Source organism: Lichenostomus cassidix, chromosome 2 (assembly GCF_008360975.1).
Source record: "Lichenostomus cassidix isolate B80296 chromosome 2, HeHo_3.0, whole genome shotgun sequence".
Classification (NCBI taxonomy): Eukaryota; Metazoa; Chordata; class Aves; order Passeriformes; family Meliphagidae; genus Lichenostomus; species Lichenostomus cassidix.
In genome coordinates, this window is record NC_139482.1 from 130,254,978 (window position 1) to 130,279,649 (window position 24,672).

Sequence of the window (24,672 nt, forward strand, 5' to 3'; positions counted from 1 at the left end):
AGCTCCTGGTGAGCAGGAGTCCAACATTATTCACAGACATCTGACACTAGGTGACATCTTTACATTTTGCAATGCAGAAACAAAATATTGAGTTGGTGGAGAGACTAAACTACCTTACACTGTTTTTTCTGCTCTGAGTAGCTATATATGTAAGGTTTGTCTGCTCCTTCCTGCTCTGAAACCAGTGGTTCCCATTTAATTTGCAGAGAGGTTTTTTAAATAAGGATAGTTTTAATTTTTAAAAAAAATATTAATAAAGAATGATCTCCAGGTGTATGCACTGCAAAATTATAAATGTTGAGGTAAGTTTTGATAGGCATTTCTCAAGAAGATAATTAAAAGTGTCACTCAGTTTGTCATATGATTCAGGAAGTCCTAGGCTGCCTTGAACTTGAGGCTGGGAGTTCAACATGTCCAGCTTGTCAAGTTATGCCTTTGGTTACTTTACTGTATGGGAATTGTATGTCTTCAGTTACTTTGAGCAAATGTCAAGATTTGTGGCTATGGTAATGACTGTATGAGGATTTATCCAGCTAAGAATAGTCACAAAATGCTGCACAAAAATGCCTGGTATTCTGCATGTTTGCAGAAACTTCCTTTTCATGTGTGGATCTTGATTTGTGCAAAGACTGATTCTGCACACTAGAAAGAAAAGCCTTTTCCCCCCCTTCTTTGTTCAGGATAGGTGGCAATTTTGGAAGTTTACCTGTTTTGAGTTTTATAAACAAGAAGTTGTTTTCAATGATACTAGGACTTTCAGCAGTGTGCCTGAACTTTGCAATGTATATGAACTCAAATGATAATAAGGATTCTTCATATGACTGTCTATAGCTTACCAGTTACAGCCTTTAGGTTCTGTGGTGACAGTATGATTGCTGCATATAAACAGTAAATCTTAATGTTAAAAAACTTTATTCTTAAATAGCCAAATAGTTCTGTTAATTTTGGAGAAGTAATCTGTACCTAGCTAATCCTGTATGCTAAGTTTGGAGATCAAAAGTTTATGGCCAAATTACAAGTCTCTGACAGCGCACATCAATGTAAATGCTGACAGTCTTCCGTATATTTCACAATCATACAGCTGTAAAACATGATGATTGTTGATTTATTGCTTACAATTTTTAGTGGATACTTCTAAAATGAAACTCATACTAAAATGCACTGTGATTTAGTACTAATGTAATTAAATTTGTGTTAAACTTTTCCAGTCATCTTTGTTGGCCATTTATTGCCTCTGCCCTTTTTAAAGGCACGTGTCAGTTAGTTCCAAGATGTTTTAACTTTTATTTTAATTTACACTTTTATTTTGATTATGTTGCACATCGTTTATTTACTGTTTTTTCCCTTCTAACTTGTTCATTTTCCTTCAGTCTTTAAACATAAACCCCTGTTTATGAAGATATTCATAAATGTGTTCAATTAAATTTTAAAAATATATACTAGAATAATATTTAAATAAAAATTAATAATTGTTTATTATGGTCCATAGAATAATGTCCCAAAGGTAGTGTTTTTTGGAAAAAATCATAAATCTTTTACAATATTTCACTTCCATACCATTATGCAGTGATTAGGTCTACAAATCTGTTGACCCATGCAAATTTGGATTTGATAACATTCTGAATGGTCTTATGCATGGAGATTCTGCTCTGTGGGTCATCAGGATGCAGTTTTTTAGAGACTCTCTTGAAAATATTTAGCTAATGAATGGAAATAGCTGTGTTTTCTTAGGGTTGAAGTAAAAAGAACTTACCTGTAAATAAAACAACTTCATTACAGGAATTAATATGAGGATGCTTAAAACTTTTAAAAAGTCTCTGCTGCAAATGATATTACTGTAGCTTCAGCACTCTGAAGGGTTGATTACTGAAGGACAGTGTTTTTCTGGCTCAATACAAAAGCCAGCAGCAGCACACCACCTTTCTCTCAAAATCTGTCAAGTTCTTGGTAATGTGAACTTTATTTCTGTGTGTTATTCACTTATAAAGCATGTGTACTTTTCAGTCTCAAGAGAAAATTTCCAAGACAGGTACCCCTTTGGTTTCTTTGCAAGGACTAGAACACTTTAATAACCTGCGTAATTTTGATTACTGTCTCTGTTGCAAAGTTTTGGCTAAACTAATCTTGATGAGTTTTAATGGAGTTAAAATTTCTCAAAGGAAGAGCCTTCTTAAGTACTTGGATATGTTTTTGTATTTGTATGATTTTGAACAGGGAACACTAAGCTCCTACCTTGAGTTTTAGAATGAAAACAGTATATGTGGGTGGAGGCGACAAAACACATGTAAAGTTACTAGAGTTGTAAGTTTGTTGCTGTTCTTGTAAAATTCATCATGCAATGAGGCAACCATGAGGTAATCATGAGCTGATTTGGACCAGAGGTATGAGTCCTGCCTCCACCTATTTGTAGCAACACTGACATTTGTCTGACCCATCAGTCACCTAAGTCCACTCACTATGTTGACACTCTATGGAAAGCTAACTTGACAAGAAGATAATGGTTTTCCTCCAGTGTTAGGGAGATGAGTCAATATTCTGAGTTTCTGTATGTGTAAAACATGTTACACTTGACTTTTCAACTGAAGATCTCTTGTGTGATAGCCAAAAGAGTGCATGTTTTGGTAGTCATTGTTTGCAGCCTTTTGCTTTCTGTTGTATTGCAAATCGATGTCGCTGTTGAGCCGCTAGCAGAGAAATAGAAACCCAGGTTCTCAGGCAAGAAAAGAGCACTTTATTATTTTGATTCCCCTATATATAGACTTTTCACAGGTCACCCAGATGGGTCAGTCAAAAACCTCCCCCTAGGCCTAATTGGCCAGGCCTGAACTGCCCAAATCTTGAGACCCTGTTTGCAAAAACATCCAAACTTTATCTTTGTTTATAAAACACAGCAAAATGTTCTCATGAGAAAGACCTGTGCTAGCTACAGATCTCGTTTGTGGAAATAGAATGTCCATACCAAATGGATATGGAGTTGTATAGTTAAAAGTGGGCTTTACTGATGACAGAGCTTTGTTATTACTTGCTTTTGTTCTCTTTTCTTTTTATAGATTCACACATTAGTTGAAAGTCTGAAACTTTCAATTTCTGATCAGCAGCTTCCTATGTTTATACGTATAATGCAACTTGGGATTGCTCTGTATTATGGAGAAATAAGCAACTTCAAAGATGGGGAAAGTGAAGATTTGATTTGCCACACTAAAGATATGTTGGGAAATATGACAGGTAAATACAGCTTTTAGTTTGTAAGAAGAAATGTAAAAAGCATGAAATTCTTTGCTTTTTTTAAATATAGATGTCCAAGTCTAGTTCTTGCTAAGTATCTCATCAATCTGCAGTTCGCAGATTCGTTGTGCTGGGTAAGTATGCTGTGCTTCAACATCTTTGATGTTATGTTGCATAAAGAATTCTGATGGTCTCAACTATAATAAGGTTAAGTGTGATCTAAGAAGACCATTGTAACTGTTGGGACACTGGAGGGTACTTTGGATTTATTTGTCAATGTATCACGTAACATGGCACCTCTATGTAAGCAAGTTCAAAACTGGCGGCAGCCACCTTTGAACTAAATGAGAGAAAAGCCAAAGTGTGCCTTTTAATTTCTTTGAAAATGGTTGTAGAGAATAGATCTATCAAAACTTGTTCTAAACAGCAAAATATTACTTTAACTGGGTAATGAGAAAACCAGACCAAAGCTTTAACTGTGGATGAGGATGGAAGTCAGCAGAGCTATGCGGATTTTACTTGCCTTGTTTTGGTTAAGGTGTCAAATGGGTGGTGAAACAAATATAGTTTAAGCAAAGATTAATTTTAAAAGCCATCTTCTTACAAGTACTCAGTCTCTTTTGCATCTAAAACTAAATTTGAGCTTCTTATGTCCAAGTATGTGTAAAATCTTTAGCAGTCCATCTCATCATCCTTATTTTTAATGTATGTCTTCAGGAAGGTTGAATTGCAATTGCTGTTGGTCAATCCCATTTTTATTCATGTAGCCACAGGCTAAGCTGGATCACCTGGCTGAAAATTAATACAGGCAGAAAAATAAATAAACACCAAGAAAGTAATTTTCTACTCGGTTAGTTCCAGATTTATGTTGAGAGATACCAGTTTCCAGACTTTTATTACAGATAAATATATCAAACCCTTTAAAAGAAAGTAAATTTTTGAAGATTGAACTTGATTTGAACATGGAAGTAGTGAGATGCTGTCACACTGCAATTTTGTAATTTGTATAAAATGTATTTGTTAACTGGAGACACTGCCCTGCATTATGGAGCAAGATTGTTCCAATGTGAACTTGCTATGGAAGGCTAGAAAGTGGCTTTAGAAACCTGATGCATGGTAACATTTTGTCCTTTAACAAACTCATGTATGTAAAACAGGTCTTTATGTTTCATTATCCTGTATGTTTGCAGGTGATGCAGTGGTTAGCTTGGTTAGTTCAAAGCAAAGAGATTTTGTGTTTCCCAGGTACATACTCCCCTTCATATATTTCTTGTTAAAAAGGAATTTACATTATATTTATGCTTTGAAATGTTTAGAAGATGTTGGGTGCTGCTTATCAGGCTGATAGTATTTGTTCTGAAGTTTGGTGATTATATAGTGGCTGTAGTAGTTTTAATTTAGTGATAGAAAACAGGTATATCTTCCACTTTCAATTTTCTGTCTCACAGTATATAGAGAGCAGCTAGGCTAGATTGGTGCTTATTTTTAAGGCTTCCAAAATATTAAAAAATATTATAATCCAAACTAATACTTGGCATATTTTACTGTTGTCTCTGTGTACTACAGAAAGGGGTATGCTAAATGATGGCTGAATTTTATGGCCATGTAGACCAAATGGTATGGATGGCCCAGGTTCTACATCTCCACCTTTGTGTTCAATTTTTGCCAGAACTTCCACCATTTCTTTTGTGCTTGCCAACATCAGTCTGTGGTAAACTTCTTGAGTCATGCTCCATATCAGTTTTCTCCTTCTATAGCTAACAGGTCTTCCTCTTGGCTTTTTCCATTTTATGTGCACCTCTTCTGTATTTGCTGTGTTTCAAGATTATATTTGGATTGAAATCTGATCCCTGAGACTTCTGTGAAGAAAGCAGAAAGGAAGCTTGTATTGCTTTTGTGGGAGGAGGTGTCCTTGCCTCTTAAGCATGTGCAGAGAATTCTCAGGAGGGTTTTTTATTACTCTTTCTTCTATTATGCAAGTAGAAGTAGAGTAAAAGGCTAAAGACTAATTAGACTAAAGAGTAGAAGGTCTAAAATTTGTAAGAATGGGATCTCTGAGTTTACAAATAGGTAAATAGAAATGGAATATGCCTATTTCTGCTCTCAAATGATTCATTAAACATAATATCGTTCACCTACAGGAACAGTACTGCCGAATTTCAGTAGTAAGTCTGAAGTGTTTAACAGCCCTCATGAGTCCCTTAAGAGTCGTGATGAAACCAGATAAAAGCTATTTGTGCTGTTTGTTCATGCAGTATTGCCTACCTGTTTGTACTATGAGTCTTAGACTTGAATCTTTGGGGAAATTCTTGTTTTACTCTGCATGCTATCTCTAGTTATTTTCACAGAAGGCCAACATTTTGACTTTCGACTCACAGATGGATACCAGTTTTTTTGTGCATAGATAAACTTGTATTTTTGAATATTTGAAAAGCTTACCTTGAAAGAGAGGAGGTTTGCAACCTTAATTTTTGCATCTGTGCTGTATTTACATTCTTTGCATTTCAATGGCAATAGTCTAATACTTTTAAATTTAATTTTAAAATTGGAAACTACAAGATCATAATATATCATTACTTAGTACGGTTTAATTTTGCAGCTTTAGAAGGTCTTTATTGGAAGAAGTCTTGAAAGCTTGGGGTAGAGATGGCAAATTCTTGTCTCACTGCAGATGTGTGACACTAAAACTATGGCAAAGACCCATAATATTTTTGGAGGAAAATGCTAATGAATCAAAGAATTGTTTGAAAACTCATATTCAGTAATTGAAAATTTCTACTCACTTTCTATGATTATAAGCCAAGTATCAGTGAATGCTATGTGGAATACTGTCCTAGATAAATTTCACATACCAAAAATTTGGGTTTAATAAATAAATTTTCAAATATGGTTTATCTGAAATTTAACTTGGTTTTTGTTTTAAAAGGCACAGAAGATGAAGCAAGCTCAGTAATGCAATATCCTACACAGTATATTAGTCAAGATCCTTATTTGCATCAAGATGATGACCAGCAACAAGGATGGGTTTCTTGGGCTTGGTCTTTTGTTCCTGCTATTGTGAGTTATGATGATGAAGAGTATGATTCTAGTGGAATTGATGCTGGAACAGGAGAACAGCAGAAGTCTCAGTCCCTCAAGGATCCTATTATTTCAGTTGGGTTTTACTGTACAAAGGCAACAGTGACTTTTAAGGTAAATATTTCTCTGTGTCATAAAAGATTCATTTAACTTGTTGAGGAACTGCATAGAGATTTTCTGAGCATTTGTATACTGTTTGATTCAAGACAAATACTGGTATTATGAGGGGAGTATTATGTTAATGAATAACAAGGAATGTGAATGTTGAAAGTTCCTCTTCTATCATACTGGACTAATAATGGCAATGTGAGTTGGATTATTTAAACCAAAATTTGAGTGTGAACTTTATAATGTTCAAAGGAAGCCACTTAATTTACTTAGATTAGTATCTTTTGATGGGAGAAAAAGCCTAAAGGCTTTCTGTGAATGTTTACTGCAGTATTCTACCCATCTGATGTTTAAACAAATACATATTTCTTTATAAAAACACTTTAGTTTCACAGAACTAGAATAGGAGGAACTTTTGGAGACTGATCTTTTTTTTCGAGTACTATATGTGAAAAAATGAATTTAAATTGATAATACTGAGTTAATTTTCCATATGTTGAAATTGTGTTTAAGGAAAAAAGGATCAATGGTACGTATAGTCTGAGCTATAAACTGTGTATGTAGAGAAAGATTTAAGTATTACCTCTAAGCAAAGCTGAAAATTGTTGCTGGCCTTCTCTCTAATATTTTGTAGGCTTGCAGAAGGGGATATGGAGAGTCTGAATAAGATGTTGAGATTTACTGACAGAAATTAAAAATTAAGTTTCCGAATTAGCAGAGTACTTTTAACATGTGTCACACTATATGCAAGTAATTCTATGTGCATAACTACACAAAGTGGCTCTTGGCTTTACAATTAAGTGTGTATTAAATTAAGGTCAGAACTTTGCCACGGAGTAATTTAGGATGAGTTTTACAACTTTGAGCCTTTCGGATGAACTGCAATACTTTCATAACTCTCATAAAGGAATTATATGCCTGATTATACACCCAATACCATCAGGAGCTCCCTGTCCCTTTCTTGCCTGTTTGGCTTTTCATCTGTCCACAGGAGTGTTTTATGGGGCTTTATGCCTAATTTGGCTATTTTTGTTTGGTGGCATAGAAGGGCATTTAGCTGCTCAGCAACTGTCAGAAAGGGTGAGACAAGTGACTTTGAAAGCTGAAGACATTCTGTGGGGAGGTTGATGTTTTAAGCCTTCAGCCTCCTGAAAACTTTAGTTGCAAAATTTGAGGATATTAAGAGTATTCAAGCATTCAGTCATGTTCTTTTGTGTCAGTCTACTTCAGCCCTCATTAAAAAAGCTTAAAGATAAATAATGGAATTCTTTTCCCCCTCCATTAATTATATCCCTGGGACACCACTTGAAACACGAACAAGCCACCAAAGCTCAAATTTTTCATTTATCATGGCTCAGCATCTTCTTTTGCACTGTCATACAGTAGTAATTTTGTGCTCTTGTTCCTCATGCAAGAAAAATCATTAAAAATAATATGAACTTCTTTTTTGAGCATATGTTTTGGTAAAGAGGGCTTTCCTAATGCTTCATTTGCAAGTTCACGCATTTTAGATTAGGAAGTGATTAAAAACTACTTAAAATGTAACATTTTGTGTTCTGTAAATTATAAATGTGATGTATGATGCTAGTATAGTGACAGGAGGAAAACAGAATTCATTGTTCTGCTTGCATGCAAAGAATGTATGGAATTAATTTGTGGTTCATATTTTGGATAAAAAATAAGGTCAAGTTTCAGCATTAACATTTGGAGCAGTTGATATCATTCCAGCTAAAAATCATGCCAAATTAAATGTACCCTTTTCTAATAATGGTGAAAACTATTCTTGTAATTTCTGAGTTCTTTTAATCAATTAATTGCTTTTCCTCTACAATAATTGCACACAGGTGAAGGGTGATCAGTGATTTTTTTCATCCAATTTTCTTGGACATTTGGATTACAAAATTTTAAATTGAAACGACATCCATGTGTATCCAGTCTTGAAAATAAATAGTGTGTAGATATTTTTCTACAAAAATTAGAATTTGAAGTATTGAATATTGAAGTATTCAACATAAACTAACTTGTGGTTTTTCATGCCAAATGTACCATATTCAATGTTGTGTGCCTCTTTTCTCATTTTTCTTAGCTGTAGGTTATGTGCTTTTTACCCTGTGCATGTTTTCCCATTTTGAATTTTTATATCAAAATCATGCCAGAAATAAAAATGCATGTTGTTCTCAAGTGCCATGATATGAAACAAAAATGAGTATGATTGTAATCAAAATGTGTCTGTAATATTATCATGCTGTTTAATTATTTTCTGGGAAGAATAAATAATGTATTTATGGATTTTTACAGCAATTTATAAGCTCATTTGATATTAATAATGTGGCTGTATTTCAGTTTCATCTTTTCATGTAGTTTCTCTTTAGGTAAGCAAACTAAAAATATTTTAGTGTGTTTTAACCATTTTGTTATAGCATATTTCAACCAGAAGTTGAAAATGAGACCTTCTAATATGGATAATGTGTTACAGCTGTTTAATTGCACCTGTTTCCTGACTGTTAATATCTTTTGGCCTATAGTTTACTTTGTCTTTATCAGTTCTGTGTATTAATGACAGTACTGCTTTTCAATACTAATATTAATGACAGTACTGCTTTTCAGTACTAATGTTGACTTTTATAAGGTGTTTATCCTATTGTTTTGTAGCTCACTGAAATGCAAGCTGAGAGTAGTTATTACAGTCCTCAGAAAGTAAAATCCAAAGAAGTTATATGCTGGGAACAAGAAGGAACAACAGTTGAGGTAATTTTCCATTGACAGGACTTTTTTGATACATTATAAATAATGTACCAAGTAGTTGCCAATAAAATATTTTTTAATCATTTAATTGCTGTTTTTTTATCTTTTGTCATATTGAATGTGTTTATTGTAATAATCATGTAGATATAGATTATCAAAATTTCTAGTGCTATAGTCATCAAACACTGTAGTAATCCTTTCCTTTGAAGTGCCCTACATGGTTGCTATTGGTTAAAACTCTAAATATATAAATCTAAACATATTTTGCTTCATTTTTGTCCATCTTCTCTCTTTCTTGGGGAGTAGATGCCTTAAAAATTTGTCACATTTATTTTTTTCCTCACTAGGTCCTTATGAAAGGTGAACTTTTTTTTGATTGCCAAATTGGTTTTGTTGGTTGCCAAGCTATGTGCCTTAAAGGAATTATGGGAATTAAAGATTTTGAAGAAAATATGAATAGGAGTGATGAAGTGAGTATGTTGAAATATCGGTTGACTCGCTGAGTAAGCAATTCTGTTATACTTCACTAAAATATTACATTGCAAAACTTGAAAAGACTGCTGTTACCATTTGTGATTTTTGAATGTTACTGGGATATAGAACTGAATGTCTATTCCTTACAGTTGAAAAGGCAAATATCTCAGATTGAGAAGAGACAAAACATAAGATTTTTTTTTTTTTTTTTTTGGACAATAACCCATTGTTGCCTATGTCTGCATACTTTAATTTTGTATAACAAATTAAAACACACTTGAAAATTTTTGAAAGTACTTAAATCAGCAGAAGATTGGAAGGGAAAATACGGGAACACTGTATGCTGAAGATAATAGAAATGTGGCACAAATACCCAATGAACGTCTTACCTCACTTTTCAGTAAGATTGAGAACAGTATGAAGTGAAGGAGTTAGACAGTATTAGTTATTACATTTTAAATAGAAGCAAATATTCTTTGAAGTGAAGGAGTTAGACAGTATTAGTTTTTACATTTTAAATAGAAGCAAATCTTCAATTGCTTAAGACAAAATCAGGTATCCATATGAACGACTTTTATAATGTTTAATGAAGTGGTGTTCTAAAAATTCTAAATGATTTTCAGTTGAACTGTAGATAGAACAGTGCCCCTAAAGTATTGGAGAGCAGCAATTATTACCTATGTTTAAATAAAAACAAATAATGCAGCCAAGAAGAGACCTGTTAATTTGATGTTAGTGCTCTGTGAAGTCTTGGAAAATATTTTAAAGAGGAAAATTAGGAATATGAAAGAAAATACCAAGTGCCTATATTTATGTCAAACATCTCCTGATCTGGGAAATCATATACTGTACTATGATATGGTATGATGGGGCAGCTTCTTATCTTTCCCCTGTAAGAGCATCACCATCTCAGGTGTTTATTTTTTCAGTGCACAAAACAAGAAAATATCCTTACACAGCTGCTGAGTATGACATTGTTGGGATTTTAGGGATACAGTGGGACACACTCAATGACTGGTGTGCTGCAGTGGATACACATAGGCTTTTCCAGAAAGAGGCTGGGGAGGCAAGGGTGAGCCAACTGTAAAAATGCTATGCTGGCCTTGTTAAGGACAAGGGAGATATGAGGGTGGACAGCCACCTTTTTTGTGGCAACTGAGATTGTCAGGTATAAAATCCTGAGAGAATTGATTTTTTTTTTTAGACTGAGTGGGTGGGTGACCAAGATAATTTCACAGAATCCTAGAATATTATGGGTTGGAATGGACGCAGAAAGAGCATCAAGTCCAACTCTTAAGTGAATGGCCCATACATGGATCAGACCCCCAGCTGTGGCATTATTAGCACCATGCTCTGATCAAATGAGCTAATTTCCTTTAGGTTAATTGATATGGGACATTTGGGGTTTTATTCTCACTCATTTTTCAGCCACTCTCTAGTCTATGAATTTAGGAAAGTATCTGCTTTATGACAATAGTGGTGATATTACTCACCTGTTGTCTTTGTGTACTGCTATTGTTGTGGGATTGTGCCTTTCATAAAGGTTCTAGCTCTGCCTGTGATTGAGAATAGATAATTGGAAAAAATAGATCTCCTAAATAACTTTTTTGGATTAATAACTCTTGATAGGAAAGTTGTATTGATTTGAGAAGGATAGAAGTTTGGGAGAAGGCATGTTAAAATCTAGACGAATATGAGGTCATACATAGAAATAACTGATTATCTTGAAGAGGATGAATACAGCATCTGAAAGGATTGGTCAGCCAGAAATAGAGTATGTAGTGACAAGTTTGTGTATGCTGAAGAGGCTGGGGCAGGATTTGGAGCAATGATCTTAGGTTATTTACTGTTAAAATGCAACTAATATGTTCTTTATGATGAGTTGTATAATACTTGTTAGCTCAGGCCATTTTTATTGATTTGAAAATGGGGAAGGAGTGGACAGGAACTTGTGTTATACAAATGAAGTTAATTTCATTGTTTGATCTTCATTCATAATGAAACGTGCGCTTGAGGGATGCTACTCTGTGTGTGTCATTTGTGTGTTATGACAGAATTGAGACTGCTTTGTTAACTTGACTGGTTTTTTTTTTTTCCTCCCCACTTTACTTTCTACTGCCTTGTGAAGGAGGCATGCTTCTTTAATTGTGGAGAAAATTTGAGTGCAAAAGGAATGACATACCTTACCAATTCACTATTTGATTACAGAAGTCCAGAAAATAATAGTATTCGTGCAGAATTTATATTGGATGCAGCTCATCATAAGGTCAGAGAATTACATTTTTCTTATAAAATTTTTTCCAATGCTCTTTAATGGATTTCTTATAATTATTTTGATCTGTGTACAATTAGAGGACCAAGGTCTCTTTACTGTTTAACATTTAACCGAATCTTACTTAGCAGCTGGCCAAAAGAAAAAGTAAATCTGTTTGTGTTAAAAAAAAGACACCCACAAAAACCAAGCCAAAAAAAGAGCCAAACTGAAAAAACATGTCCAAAAGAAACCTCAAAGTCCCCTCCTGCCCCAAAAACTGAATTAATGTCATAGTTTCCAAAAGCAGTAACCACAGAACCTTTCAAGAAGGAGAGAGACATATGAGAGTATACTAGCAAAAAGTCAAACTTTACCAGCACATACTTTAAACTCAAACAGTAAGTAGTCTATGGTCTTCAAACTAAGAAGTGCTGTCAGATTTGGACAGTGTTAATTTTATTGTTTGTGTCCTATAGTTATCTACTTAGAGAAAATTTTGCTTTTTCTGCCTTTTGTGGAGACAAATTTTCAGTCATCTATAGTCTCTGTTGTAAATTGTGCAGTAAAACTTTATTCCCTGGTTGTCTGCAATTAGTAAGACTGGTTGCAATGACCAAGGTGGTCCTTTCCAGGTGTCTTCATAGGTGGAGGTCTGTGTTGTTTATTTTGCAGGTAAGCCATTTACAATTTGGAATGTATCTGACTTCCTTTAAATTTCACTATTTTCACCTTTTTAGTACTACTGATAAAATGTAACCCTGAAGAATCACATGAAAAAATGAAATCAGTAAAATCACAAGTACTTATATTCAAACTTTGCCCATAGTGTGTTTTAGTTTTAAGCTTTACTTTATCCTTGGTCTGTCTTTGATGCTTTTATGATTTGCCTATTTCTTTGGCAAGAGAGGAAGCAAATTTGCTCTGTAATGTAATATATTATGTATAAATCCCAATGTTGGCATAAAATCTTGATAAGTTTCCTACTGCTGAAAGATAAAACCACAATATTCCTTGAATAACAAAGCCAAATTGAATGAGCTGAAGTTTTCGGTGTATTTAATTACATTGATGTGTTCCATGCAAGAGGTCAAATGAAGAATATTTACTCCATTAAAGGTACTAAGTGACTAGATGTTATTGATGAACTGGTCAGCATGTCCGCAGGAATTATGGATGTGCGTTTGTGTGGCCTCAAATGGAAGTTACATTACCTATCAGAAAGGTGAATTCTTTGGGATAACCTCTGTCCTTTGCTTTGATAAGCCTTTCCCTGTGTTGATGCACAAATCCAAACATGAATATATCTCTCTAATACCAATCTATCAGTTGGTAATCTCAGGATTCTTTCCTTATACAACGTTTTCTTTGTTTGCTTTGCTTTGTTGGTAGGAGACGTACACAGAGATAGCTGGAATGCAGAGGTTTGGGGCTTTCTACATGGATTACTTGTACACAATGGAAAGCACCAGTGGCAAAGGTACCTTTTTTTTTTCCGTTTGTTTACCCTGATAAATAATAGAAACAAAGACTTTTCATGCTCAGATGGTCCTTGACCAACTGTCCTCTAACTTACCTTAGATATACCATCAGGATCATCATTAAAATGCTTTCATCTTCATTGATGTCTTTGAGGTTGGTTGTTTTGGTTAGCTGTTGATTGTTGGTATTCTTCCTTTTTTATTTTTCTTTTCCTGCATAAGTAATCATAATGATATTTTTTATAGCCACTTACTAAACTGAAAGTAGTACAGTTTAGCAACTGGCTATAAAACACTATGAAACACTTGTAGCGGTGGTGGAATTAATAAAGTATGATGTCTTTTTTTTTAAGTTGTTAATATTGACTTTGCATGTAAAAAATATCTTCTGAGAAATCCTGGTTGAAGAGTGAGATTGATCATAAACTTGGCAAAAGAAAATGAAAAGGACTATTGTTTTTCTTCTATGAAGGAAAATACAAGGATGCAAGATAGTGTGAATAGTTAATCTCCAAATATATGTATCTAAGCAATTTTGTGAGCAAATATTAGCCTAAGCCATGTGCACATAGATATTGGCAATTCTAAATAGTTTTTGAGATTCCCATCAATTCTTTTTTAAGTCTAAGAAGTGGATTTAATGCAGTAAGTATATCTAGTTTTGTGAGTCTCAAAACTTTTGTCACAAAAGCTGGGACAAAGGAGTTAATCTATGAGCAAGTAATAGGTATATATTTTTACACAGATATTCTTATCGCTAATTGTAATTTCCCCCTAACTCTGCTGAACTCTGTCACTTGCAGCTGCTGCTCTGCAGATTTTTTGTCAAATTAATAATACTTTCTTCCCCATCTGTGTATTTATTATTGTGAATACTATTTCTATGGATATCTGCCGGGAATTTCTTGCTGTTTTGTGACTGAATATTTATCTGTTCTTGCTGCATAGTCCAACTCAACTGGTTTGGTTTTTTGTTTTGTTTTGTTTTTTGTTTGGTTTGGGTTTTTTTGTTTGTTTTGGTGGGGTTTTTTTGTTTGGTTTTTTTTTTCCCCATTCCTATTTCTGTGTAAGAGAAATCACAGCTCCTAATGTTCGATTTTGTTTTCTGGGCTTGGTGGACATTAAATCTAAAAGGAGCAGGAAAGAAACTTCCAGCTTCCTTAGAGGATGGATAATGAAAAACTTACAAAAATAAATAAATGGTTCTATTGCCTTTGGTAGTTAAGGCCTACATCAGGAAATTTAACAGTTCTTTCCTGACTCTGAGGCTTTCCTCTCTACCATGAGTATGGTGTGAAGCTCTGAAAATGTACAAATAAGTCAAGCTTCTACTGCAGTCTTCTTTGGGTTTTAATAAAGATATAAATGTTCAATTGCACATTGAACTCTTACATAGAGAAGCTGAAAACCTCAAGTAAGCTTTATCTCCTGTTTGAATCTTGGTATAGAAGTTTAAAAATGCACAAACTATGTACATTATGAAGAAAAATTGATTTTGTGGAGTATTTTCTCTTGTTTCTCTGAATGCATAAGGAATATTGTGATCACATCTCTTCCTGACTTTTAACTAACCCTTTTAAGAAATGACTGAACTCAGGAACACTCTTCTCTTTTCCTCAGTACCAGGCTACTTGTATTTTCTGACTAAATTTTTCCCTCCTTAGCTTCTCTTCTTTTTCTTTCAGAATGCTTTCTCAGAGCCTTGGCTTCTATTTTCTCCATCAGTCACTATGAAAACACCTCACAAAATGTTGCTTGGCTTCCTATCAAGTCTTACTGTGGACTTTTATTTCAGTATTACTGCTTTAATTTCAGCCATCTGGCTACACAAAATAATGGAATAATTAATTTTTGAATTGTTTAAATGTTTGGTGTTTCTCTAGAGCCAAGAACTTAAAATCTTAAATTTTCAGATAATTTTGTTTCTCAGAAAAACAAATGTGATGTTTTCTGCTAGTTGTTTTCTAGCTATTTTTTTCATATTTTGGGTTAAATGCATAGTTGTTAAATAGCACATAAACAAATAAGTGTAAAATATTTATTTTAAATGAGATATAGTAACCTGAAGATTTTGAAAATAATATAAATCTGCTGTATTTTTAATGTGTTGTTTATATGAAAGTTTGCATTTTACTATTTCTTACTTTGGCATAACTGTTTTTAGTTACAATTAGTGCACACCACATATCATAAAAAAAACTAACCCAACTTAAGTTATAGGAGGCAGTTACTGTGATTGTAAGATTTTTATCTGTCGAGGCAATTTTGGTTTGACACATTCTTTGCACCTTTAACCTTTCCTGAAGCATAGGATTACTGATTAAACCACAAGTGCCTCTTGGATAACATTAACCCTCAGGAGTTTCATCTGTCACTTACAGAAGTGCATTAATCAATTTCAGTATTTTGAATGAATGCAAGATAGTCATGCACAGTAGTCTTACTTGGAATTCTGCCTGTCTTCTCCTTCCTTTATTTTTCTGGTTTTTTGCTTTGTATTTTAGTGCAAAACAATTTCTCTGAAACATTATGTAGCCTGCTAGTTTCCTGATCACTGATTTGCCTGACCTACAGACCTAGCAGGGTGTGCTGTTGAAGATATCTTTTGTTTGTAATGTGTACCTCTGTATTTTGCTGGCAACTTTATTACTGCAGCAGTCACTTTGATATTTTTGTCACTTAGAATTAGACATATGATTTACAGAGAGCTTGAAAACTTGGTGATTGAAAATTGGTTTTCTCTCTGTGTCCATGAAGTTTCAGGTCACTTGAAAACTTCAAGTAGGTGTGATCACCTACTTATGTAGAACCAATAAGTTTTTTTTCCCATTCTCTGCACATATTTTGAATTAAATGGAACTGTTCCAGAAAGTGGTTTGTATAAATTCTGTCACTTAGATATGTTATTCATATACATACAATATATACAAGCAAGTCTGGTTTTTCCTCTTTGAAAAGGTGGCTGTTACTACCTCTGGCCTTATTATTTTTGGACTTATTATTTTTATGTGATGTTATGGGTTTTTACACTTTTTGGTCGTGTTCATCTGAACTGAATACTGTATAGAGTTTGAAGGATGAAAGTATGTGTGCTAACTGCCTATAAATAAGTGCAGAAGTCTGTATGCTGGGTATTAAAAAAAATATTTTTCAGGATTTAGTCAAAAGGCTGTAACTCAGTTCCAGCTTAAGATTTGAACAGGTTTTATAAGGTAGTATCCTTCTGTCCTTTTATCTTTCTTTTATTGTTCTTTTTCTTCTCTGAAAAACAGCAAACCAAGGGAAGCAGAGGCTATAAATGCTCTCGGCATCAACTTCTGTTGGGCTCTTAAGGATAAAGTTAATTCTTCTGCTGAATGTATAAGCCTGTAAAGGCCTGCAGAGCATTAGCCCAGCTGTGCATCAAGTTTGGCATAGTCTTATTTGGGGACCTTTTTCCTCACCAATGCTTAGAAGCAACAAGGTTTTATAGAGTATGATTTAAACATAACGGAAAAAAAACCCCTCTCCTTGCTTCCTTTTCCACCAAGCTGAACTTCCCTCAATATAAAGACTGTTTTGAATGAGTGCAGTTAAGAGTGCAGTAAAGGAGGAAGATGAGTATAAATGACAGGGTTTCTCTTGGGCAGCCAGAAATCATAGAATTGTTAAGGTTGGAAGAGAACTCTTAAGTCATTGTGTCCAACCATTAACCCAGCACTGCCATGTTCACCACTAAACTGTGTCCTGAAGTGCCACACTCATATATTTTCTGAACACTTCTGGGGATGGTGGTTACAATGCTTCCCTTGGCAGCTTGTGCCAGTGCCTGTAGCCAATTTCAATGAAGAAATTTTTCCCAGTATCCTATTGAAACCTTGCCTGGTACAGCTTGAGGCCTCTAATCCTGTAACTTCTTACTTGGGAGAAGAGACTGACCTGCCCTTGCTACACCCACCTTCCAGGTAGATGTAGTGAGCAGTAAGGTCTTCCCTGAGCTCCCTCTCTCCAGGCTAAATAACTCCATCTCCCTCAGCTGCTCCTCATGAAGTGCTCCAGGCACTTCACCAGCTCCATTGCCCTTCTGTAGTCTCAGAATCCATTTCATCTTGATGCTTATTTTGTCAGACTGTTCATTTATGTGATGGTCAGCAATAGATTCAATGTTTAGCGCTTGTGTTAGTCATGAGGACACTGTGAAAGTGATGATCTGTTAGGAAAAAAAAATCAGAGTGAAGTTCTGCAAACTAGCTATGTTAGGGGTGTATTTTGACGAGTCATATGTAACAGGAAAATTTGAGCTTCTGAAATCTGCATGATTTACCTGAAGAATTTCCATGATAATGTTTAGAGGAATAGTCATGCTGTTTGGTAGCTGAAGAGTAGCCTGTATAGAGCGAATGTGTGATTTTGGTCTACCTTATTACCCTTTACTAAACTACTCTTTTATCTCTGTTGGCTCATAAAAAAGCCAGTCTGAGACATAATGATTAAAGAAATTTTCCTTCTCACTGCCCATACATCAGTGAATGGTGGTAAATGTGAATGGAAGAGAGGCTTTATCTTAGTAGTCAGTCTGATTCTTCTAGCTTTGTCAATGCAGCTAAGCTTTCAAGGGCCCAGATCTGTCATGCACACCTTTTCCTTGATTATTGGGGATGGATATCTTTGTGAGAAGCTGTAGAAAGTTTTGAGCACCGCAGCAGTCATTGACACGTAGGGTTAAGTTGCAATTGAAGTTTAGACACCTCCAAAGAGTTCCAAATTTGAGAAATAGAACGTTCTGGAAGAGTTCCTAAGTTGTATTCTGCTTGGAGGGAAGACAGAAATTTGCCCTGTTTGCTCTGCATTCACCATGAGTAATTTTGTTAAAACCTGTTAAACCAGTCATTGTATGTTTGTATGTTATATTTGCATTGTTATATTTTTCTGTATATTTGAAGTCTGTGATCACAGAATTTAAAACGGAAGTAGCTGATAAAAAATGTTAAGTCCAATGGTTTTGTGTAACTTGTTATTTATAAAACTTCTTGTAGTTTCTGGGAATCAGCAAGACCTTTCTTCAGTAAAGAGTGAAGATTTTGGAAATGTTCAGGAGATGTCTACCAAAAGCCTTATTGTGGGTCCACTCAATCTGCGGTTGGATAGCAGCGCAGTGCACCGGATAATGAAAATGATAGTCTGTGCTCTGGAACATGAGTATGAACCCTACAGCAGAACAAAGCCAGGTTTGCTCCTATTGCATATACACAAATATACAGAATTAAACCAGACTACATTTAGTGCCTTTGAAGTTGTAGCTTTCAAATAGTTAGAACTACAAACCTGTCAAGAATTTTATGAGTCTAAAGAGCAAAATGTAAAATGAAGGTAAAATTAATCACAGTGTCCCCATCAGTGATGGATATACTTCTGAAATCATTTCAGACACTTTGAAAGCCATTTGTTTTAACCATAAGCCTCGTGTTGAATGACTTATTTCACTGTCTACTCTAGCTTTATTTTAGAGTCTTAGAGAAGAAAGTATTTCCACAGGTATTTATTAGTTTGAAATAATAGTCATACAGGATGAAAATGAATGGAAGCAACTTATGGTAAACCGTTGAGTTTCTGAGAGGAATACAGATTTCAAGTATGGACAATCCAGTTATTATTGCATTTAGCCTTAGTAGAACCAGTGCTGAATAACATTATTAACTACGAAGGGGTGGGGGGGGGAAGCTTTGCATTTTTTGCTAGTCTCTAGGCATTTCTGAAACATCAACTGTAGGACACATTTTATATATTTTAGTGAAACATATGTAATCTTGATTTATTGTAGATATTATGGATGGAAATAGAACTGTGCCAAGCTCAGAAGAAATAGCGTCACTGGAGGAATACATTCCCACTCGACTTACAACATTCACTGTTCTTAAGTGTACAATTATAATTCCTGTGGCAGAATTCAATTTACTAGACCACTTGCTGCCCATAATCATGGGTGAGAAGGTATGTATGCACAGATAATTATTTAGTCTTTTATATCAGCATGTGCTATTCCATATAAATATTCTTACTGGCCTGTTACTCCATGTGCTGGATGTATCACTGAGTTCTGAATTAGTTTGGTGCCCATGAGCCTTAACTTCAGATAACTAAGATAAGTGATGTCTGGCTAGTTAGACTTGGAAACTAAAGATGTTGTGTATGGATAGGAAAAATAACTATGAATAAAAAAGGTTTTAAAGCATGAAGTAACTGAAAAAGCAGTAGCTGATCTTTTGAGCAGAAGATTACCTGTTTTGTGTGTCTTCACATACTTGGTAAAGCCTGAAATCTTTTAATACATAGGCTCAGTAGACACTACATAGATGCTAACAGCTGACTCTGTGTGTGCTAGGTCCAGACAGGATGACAGCAGGTCTTGGGCATTTAACTGCTGAATGACTAGCTCAGAGAGACAGAAATTTCATAACAGCCTTAATTTTGTTTTATCTCTTGGATATGTGTAGAATAATGCCAGCTAAAGAATCTTACACTGGTTTTATTCTTATAGGTCTCCTCCTTCAATGCATAAAGCTGAGGTTCCATAGGGATGAATCTGTGGCTTGTAATGAAAACTTGCAGTAGGTTTATCTCTTGTGCCAGAAACTGGCAGGTGTTTTATGGATAACGGAAGGAGTGGGAAGAAGAGCAAATCCCATGAATGCTTGAGTTAAATTTCTAGGCATTTTTGTCCAATAGTTCATCTGCTAGGCTGAGAGAGCTGTGGTAACTCATCCTGATGAACAAAATGCTTTGAGGACATCTCATTGTGTCCTGTACCTGAAGGAGGCTTCTAAAAAGGAGAAAAAGGGAGTTTTGTACAATTAGATAATGACAGAACAAGGGACAATGGTTTTAAACCAAGAGAGATCAGATTTAGTTTAGATGTTAAGAAGAAATTCTTTATTCAGAGGGTGTCGAAGCACTGGAACAGGTTGCTCATTGATGTTTTTTCCTTTTTAGCACTTTTTAATACATTGCACTCTATAATGCAATGGTTTGTGGTGTTTTTCACCTTATGAACATAGGTAGATGGTATTTTTATAATGGGAGAACAGTCCCGTGTTTGTTGGAGGTTTGAGGCAAAGAAGTTGAATTCCAGTGAACTTTTTGATTGGTGTAGTTGTTACTTGGAGTCTCAATTTACATTTCTTGAATGAAGCCAAGCATATTTAAAACAATATTTTTGAATTTTAGATGGAAAATCATATATATGTCAACTTACTGTCCTGTTTTGATGCAAATTTAAAAGAAATTTTAGATCTATAGTGTAATTTGGATTGGAAGATATGTTTGGAGGTGTTCTCTAGGGGTTCAAGATCCTGGTGAAAGCAAGAGCAGGTTGCTCCCGGGGTTGTTCTGTCAAGTGCTGAATTAGCACCTCTTCTGTCTCCCTCTTCTCTGTACCCTCCCAGTAGGTAGCAGTAGACAGCAGTAGGATCCTGCTCTGGCCTGCTCCAGACTGAATGACTTCAATTGTCTCTGTTTCTCCTGAGACAGAGCTCATGTGCTCCAACCCCATAAGCGCTTTGTTTCCGACAAACTTACTCTGGTATGCCCATGTCCAGCCTGTGCTGGATGCAGTACTCCATTTTTATAGGTACAATAAAAAATAGACTTGGGTGTCTAAAATTGTAGTACTTATTTTCTATGGAATGGCATCTTCTTTTGCTGGGATATCTGGCATGACTGTGAATACATAAAAGATGACAGTGTAAAGGCTAGATCAGCATGAGATTATTATGGTGATAGTGCTTTGGAGTGATAAAAATGTAAACAAATATTTTATAGGACGAAATATTTTGACTTTGCATATCTTGTAGTGGGTTGACCTCAGCCAACTGCCAGATGCTTACCCAGCTGTTCTCACTCCCCCTCCTCAACAGAGCAGGGGGGAGAGAATGGGACTGGTCAGGGTAGAGGGGGAGATCACTTACCAATTACCAGTATGAGCAAAACAAACTTGACTTGGGGCAATTAATCTAGCTTACTGCTAACAATCCAAATAACATATATCCCCTATCCCCCTTCCCCTCCCACCGCTGACTCAATTTCTCTCTTTCATTCCTTGACTCTCCTACCTCCCACCCTGCAACAGAGGGGGATGAGAAATGGAATACAGGGGTCAGTCTGTAACAGCTGATTTCTGCCACTCCCTCATTCCTGCAACTGTTCTGCCTCAGTGCAAGTCCTGCCTGCAGGCTGCAGTCCTTGAGGGAAAATCTGCTCTAGTGTGGGCTCTCCTCAAGGCTGCAGTGCCCTTCCGGGCATATCCACCTGCTCCAGCATAGGACCTCCATGGGCTGCAGTGTGGATGTCTGCTATTGTGTTGTCTCTTTAATGGGCTGGAAGAGAATCTCTTCTCTGCTGCCTGGAGCACCACTGCCTCCCCCTCCTTCTCTGACCTCACTTTTCATATTGCTGTTTCTCACTTCTCCGAGTCTGTGCAGCCTGTGTGGTGTTTTTGCCCATTCTTGAATCTATTTGCATGGAGATGCCTCCAGCTTGGCTGAGGTGTTCTGCTGTACCCTGTGGTGGGGCTGTTGGAGCACTGGCTAGAACGGGCTGAACCTGTCCCTTCACAGAGGCTGTCCCTGCACTGCCAGCACCTGGACACCTGCACCCAAGATAATTCTGGATAAAAAGTTGAATATTTTGAACTTCAAAGAAAATACTTTGGAAAGATTTGAGGATTCATAGTGTCATGCCATGGTATCTGTAAATAGTTTATTACATGTAGATTTGCTAGTGTGTGCAGGTAAGAACAAGCAGATATGATAAATAATACATCTGCAGTATAATTATTACATGACTTTTTCCTCTTTCCCCTAGAACTTAAGTGGACTGTTAAGTGCTGCAAGTTTCCAGCCCCTTCGGCCTTTACCTGCCATTCGAATTTTGGTGGATAAGGTTAACCTGGAGCACTCAGTGCCAATGTATGCTGAGCAACTGGTGCATGTGGTCAGCAGCCTCGGGCAGCCGTCTGACAATCTGCTTCATTACTGTTACTCACACTGCTATCTGAAGGTAAATGAGAGCTCGACATGTGTTTGTTACTGCAGTGTGCTCAGAAAAAGATCATATATGTGTAGTTAATCCAAAGTGTTAGTAGGTTTCCTGTAAGAATGTTCTCAGCTAATCTACAAGGCCATAGAGTAAACACATTTCACAGAATATTGTAGTTTGGGATTGCTGCTTCTGACTTGAGCCAAGTATTTTGTAATATGCACAGAGAACTTCATATTAGGAAACTGCAAACTGAAGCCCCAAGGTCCTTGTGACAAGATTGAATTAAAATAATTCAGGAAAAACCTTTTTTCTCATACGATATGTGGATTGCTGCAATATACACTTAGAGACTTGGTGGGAAGTTAGGAGGAAAAACCATCACTACTTGTAGTATTGATAGAACAAAACCATCATAGTGAAGATATGCAATCAAAAACTGTTAAACAATTCAATTGTTTTTCATTATAAGAGGACTGATCTCTGAATGTTCTCGAAGGTGCATTATATGACAGGAATTCTTATTGTGAGGCTGGAGGAAGCTTAAGATATGGAAAACTGTTTTGAGATTGTTCAGTTGTCATCTGCTCTGAGGAGGAGTTTTAAAATAGGCTTTTCCAGCCTTTTAGGATGTGCTTAGGCAGTTTAGTAGCACCTTCTGGGTGCTACTAAAATATAAATTTTTATTACTACTACAGTTAATTATACTCAATTTCTCAGTTATCTGTTTACTTCCATGCTGATATCTTTGCAAGAATTAATTATTTAAACTTTATTATCTACATACAAGAAACTGTGTTCCAGAATTGTGTGGCAAGCTCTAAGTTTTCTGGGTGACATATTTACCTTCTGTCACATTTAAAGTGATTGGAAGTGGAGTACTGCAAGTCATCTGTATGTTTTCCAGTTTGAGAGGATTTTTTTTCTCTTCAGAAAACTGTTTAGAAACAGAATTTGCACATCAGCTTTGAGTTTTAAAGGGTTTATTTGCTAGCTTTAATGTTGACTGAAGTGCTCTTGTGAATGGTGGTACAGCATGTTAAAAGGCAACTCTACGACAGTTTGTTTGCCATATTGAACAGGATAAAATAATAAAGAATTCTTTTGATGAATCTTTCTTTAGATAGGCTCTTGCTAAGAAAAAAGGCTTTGAAGGGAAGCTTATAATTTCCTTAAATACCACTCTTTCCTACCAGTGTTGTTTTAATTACTCGGTGATTTTACTTTATATGAAAGGTGGTATGTAATTTGCAAGTTTAAAGAATATAGACTAAAATTTTAATTGAAAAATTGTAGTTCAGCATTTTTTAAAATTCATCAGAGCCTAGTTAACACCTTTTGAGTATAGAAAATATTTTGGTATATGTTCCTGTTAGGGCATTACTTGAGGCAGATTTTTGTAGCTATATTTGTTTTTGGGGAAAAGGAGTTATCTAAAAATAATGCACAGTTTTAGTATTTACTGAGTGTATTTATAAATACATTCATTATTTTATAGAATATCTTGAAATTAATTTAATCGTGTGATGATATACCATTTGACAAACTGAATTTGTTCCAGATATTTGGTTTTCAAGCAGCACTGACTTCTTTGGACAGTAAAGGATTGTACTGCATTCCTGTTCCAGTTATCCCCTCATTCAGTACTGCTGTTTATGGCAAGCTGATCAAGTTCCCCAAATACTGGTGAGCATTAAGCCTGTACAGTGTATTTGTCATGTGCACAATTACTTTTGCATTTTTAATGAGTGATTTTAAAAATGCCAAGCTTTCTATTTATCCCTAAACTTCTCTGTCTCTTCTATCATATTCTGCTGTTACATCTGTTATTGTTAATAACTCTGTAAGGATAGCTGTCAACAAACATTTTAGACCCTTGTTTGGCTGAGAGAACTGTAGCATGGTGCTAATAATGCTAAGGTCACGAGTTCAATCCTTGGATGGGCCATTCAGCTAAGATCAATGATCCTTGTGGGTCTCTTCCAACTCAGCATATTCTGTGGTACAGAAGCCCTCTAGTAAATGGCTTTCTTCTGGACCTCGTAGGTTTCTGGAACCAGTTACCATTCTCAAGCTGCTACAAAAGCTGAAGTTACATCCTGGTGGCAAGCTTGATGTTTTTAACTAAATAGGTCAGCTTTTCCTTTTTTAAACTCAACCAAATAAAAAGCAACAAGTTGGGGGGGTAAAACCCCCAAAATCTCAACCCCACAGTGTTTCTACTACACTTTTACTTGTTTCTCATTATAGGTTGAAATGTTTCAATGTTGTGATCAGATATTTAAACTGTTTGTAGTA

At 35.6% G+C, this 24,672-nt stretch overlaps 1 protein-coding gene across 6 annotated transcripts in view; it reads left to right on the forward strand.

Annotated features, from left to right (window-relative positions):
- VPS13B (vacuolar protein sorting 13 homolog B) overlaps positions 1-24,672 on the forward strand; it is a 433,483-nt gene that overhangs the window by 50,405 nt on the left and 358,406 nt on the right. For all 6 annotated transcript variants that reach the window (XM_085053291.1, XM_085053288.1, XM_085053290.1 and 3 more), the window contains 10 exons: positions 3,051-3,225; positions 6,152-6,417; positions 9,064-9,159; positions 9,504-9,626; positions 11,759-11,896; positions 13,274-13,361; positions 18,378-18,569; positions 19,163-19,332; positions 22,201-22,395; positions 23,936-24,060. In XM_085053291.1, coding sequence (XP_084909417.1) covers positions 3,051-3,225; positions 6,152-6,417; positions 9,064-9,159; positions 9,504-9,626; positions 11,759-11,896; positions 13,274-13,361; positions 18,378-18,569; positions 19,163-19,332; positions 22,201-22,395; positions 23,936-24,060 — 1,568 coding nt within the window. The remainder of the gene's footprint in view (positions 1-3,050; positions 3,226-6,151; positions 6,418-9,063; positions 9,160-9,503; positions 9,627-11,758; positions 11,897-13,273; positions 13,362-18,377; positions 18,570-19,162; positions 19,333-22,200; positions 22,396-23,935; positions 24,061-24,672) is intronic.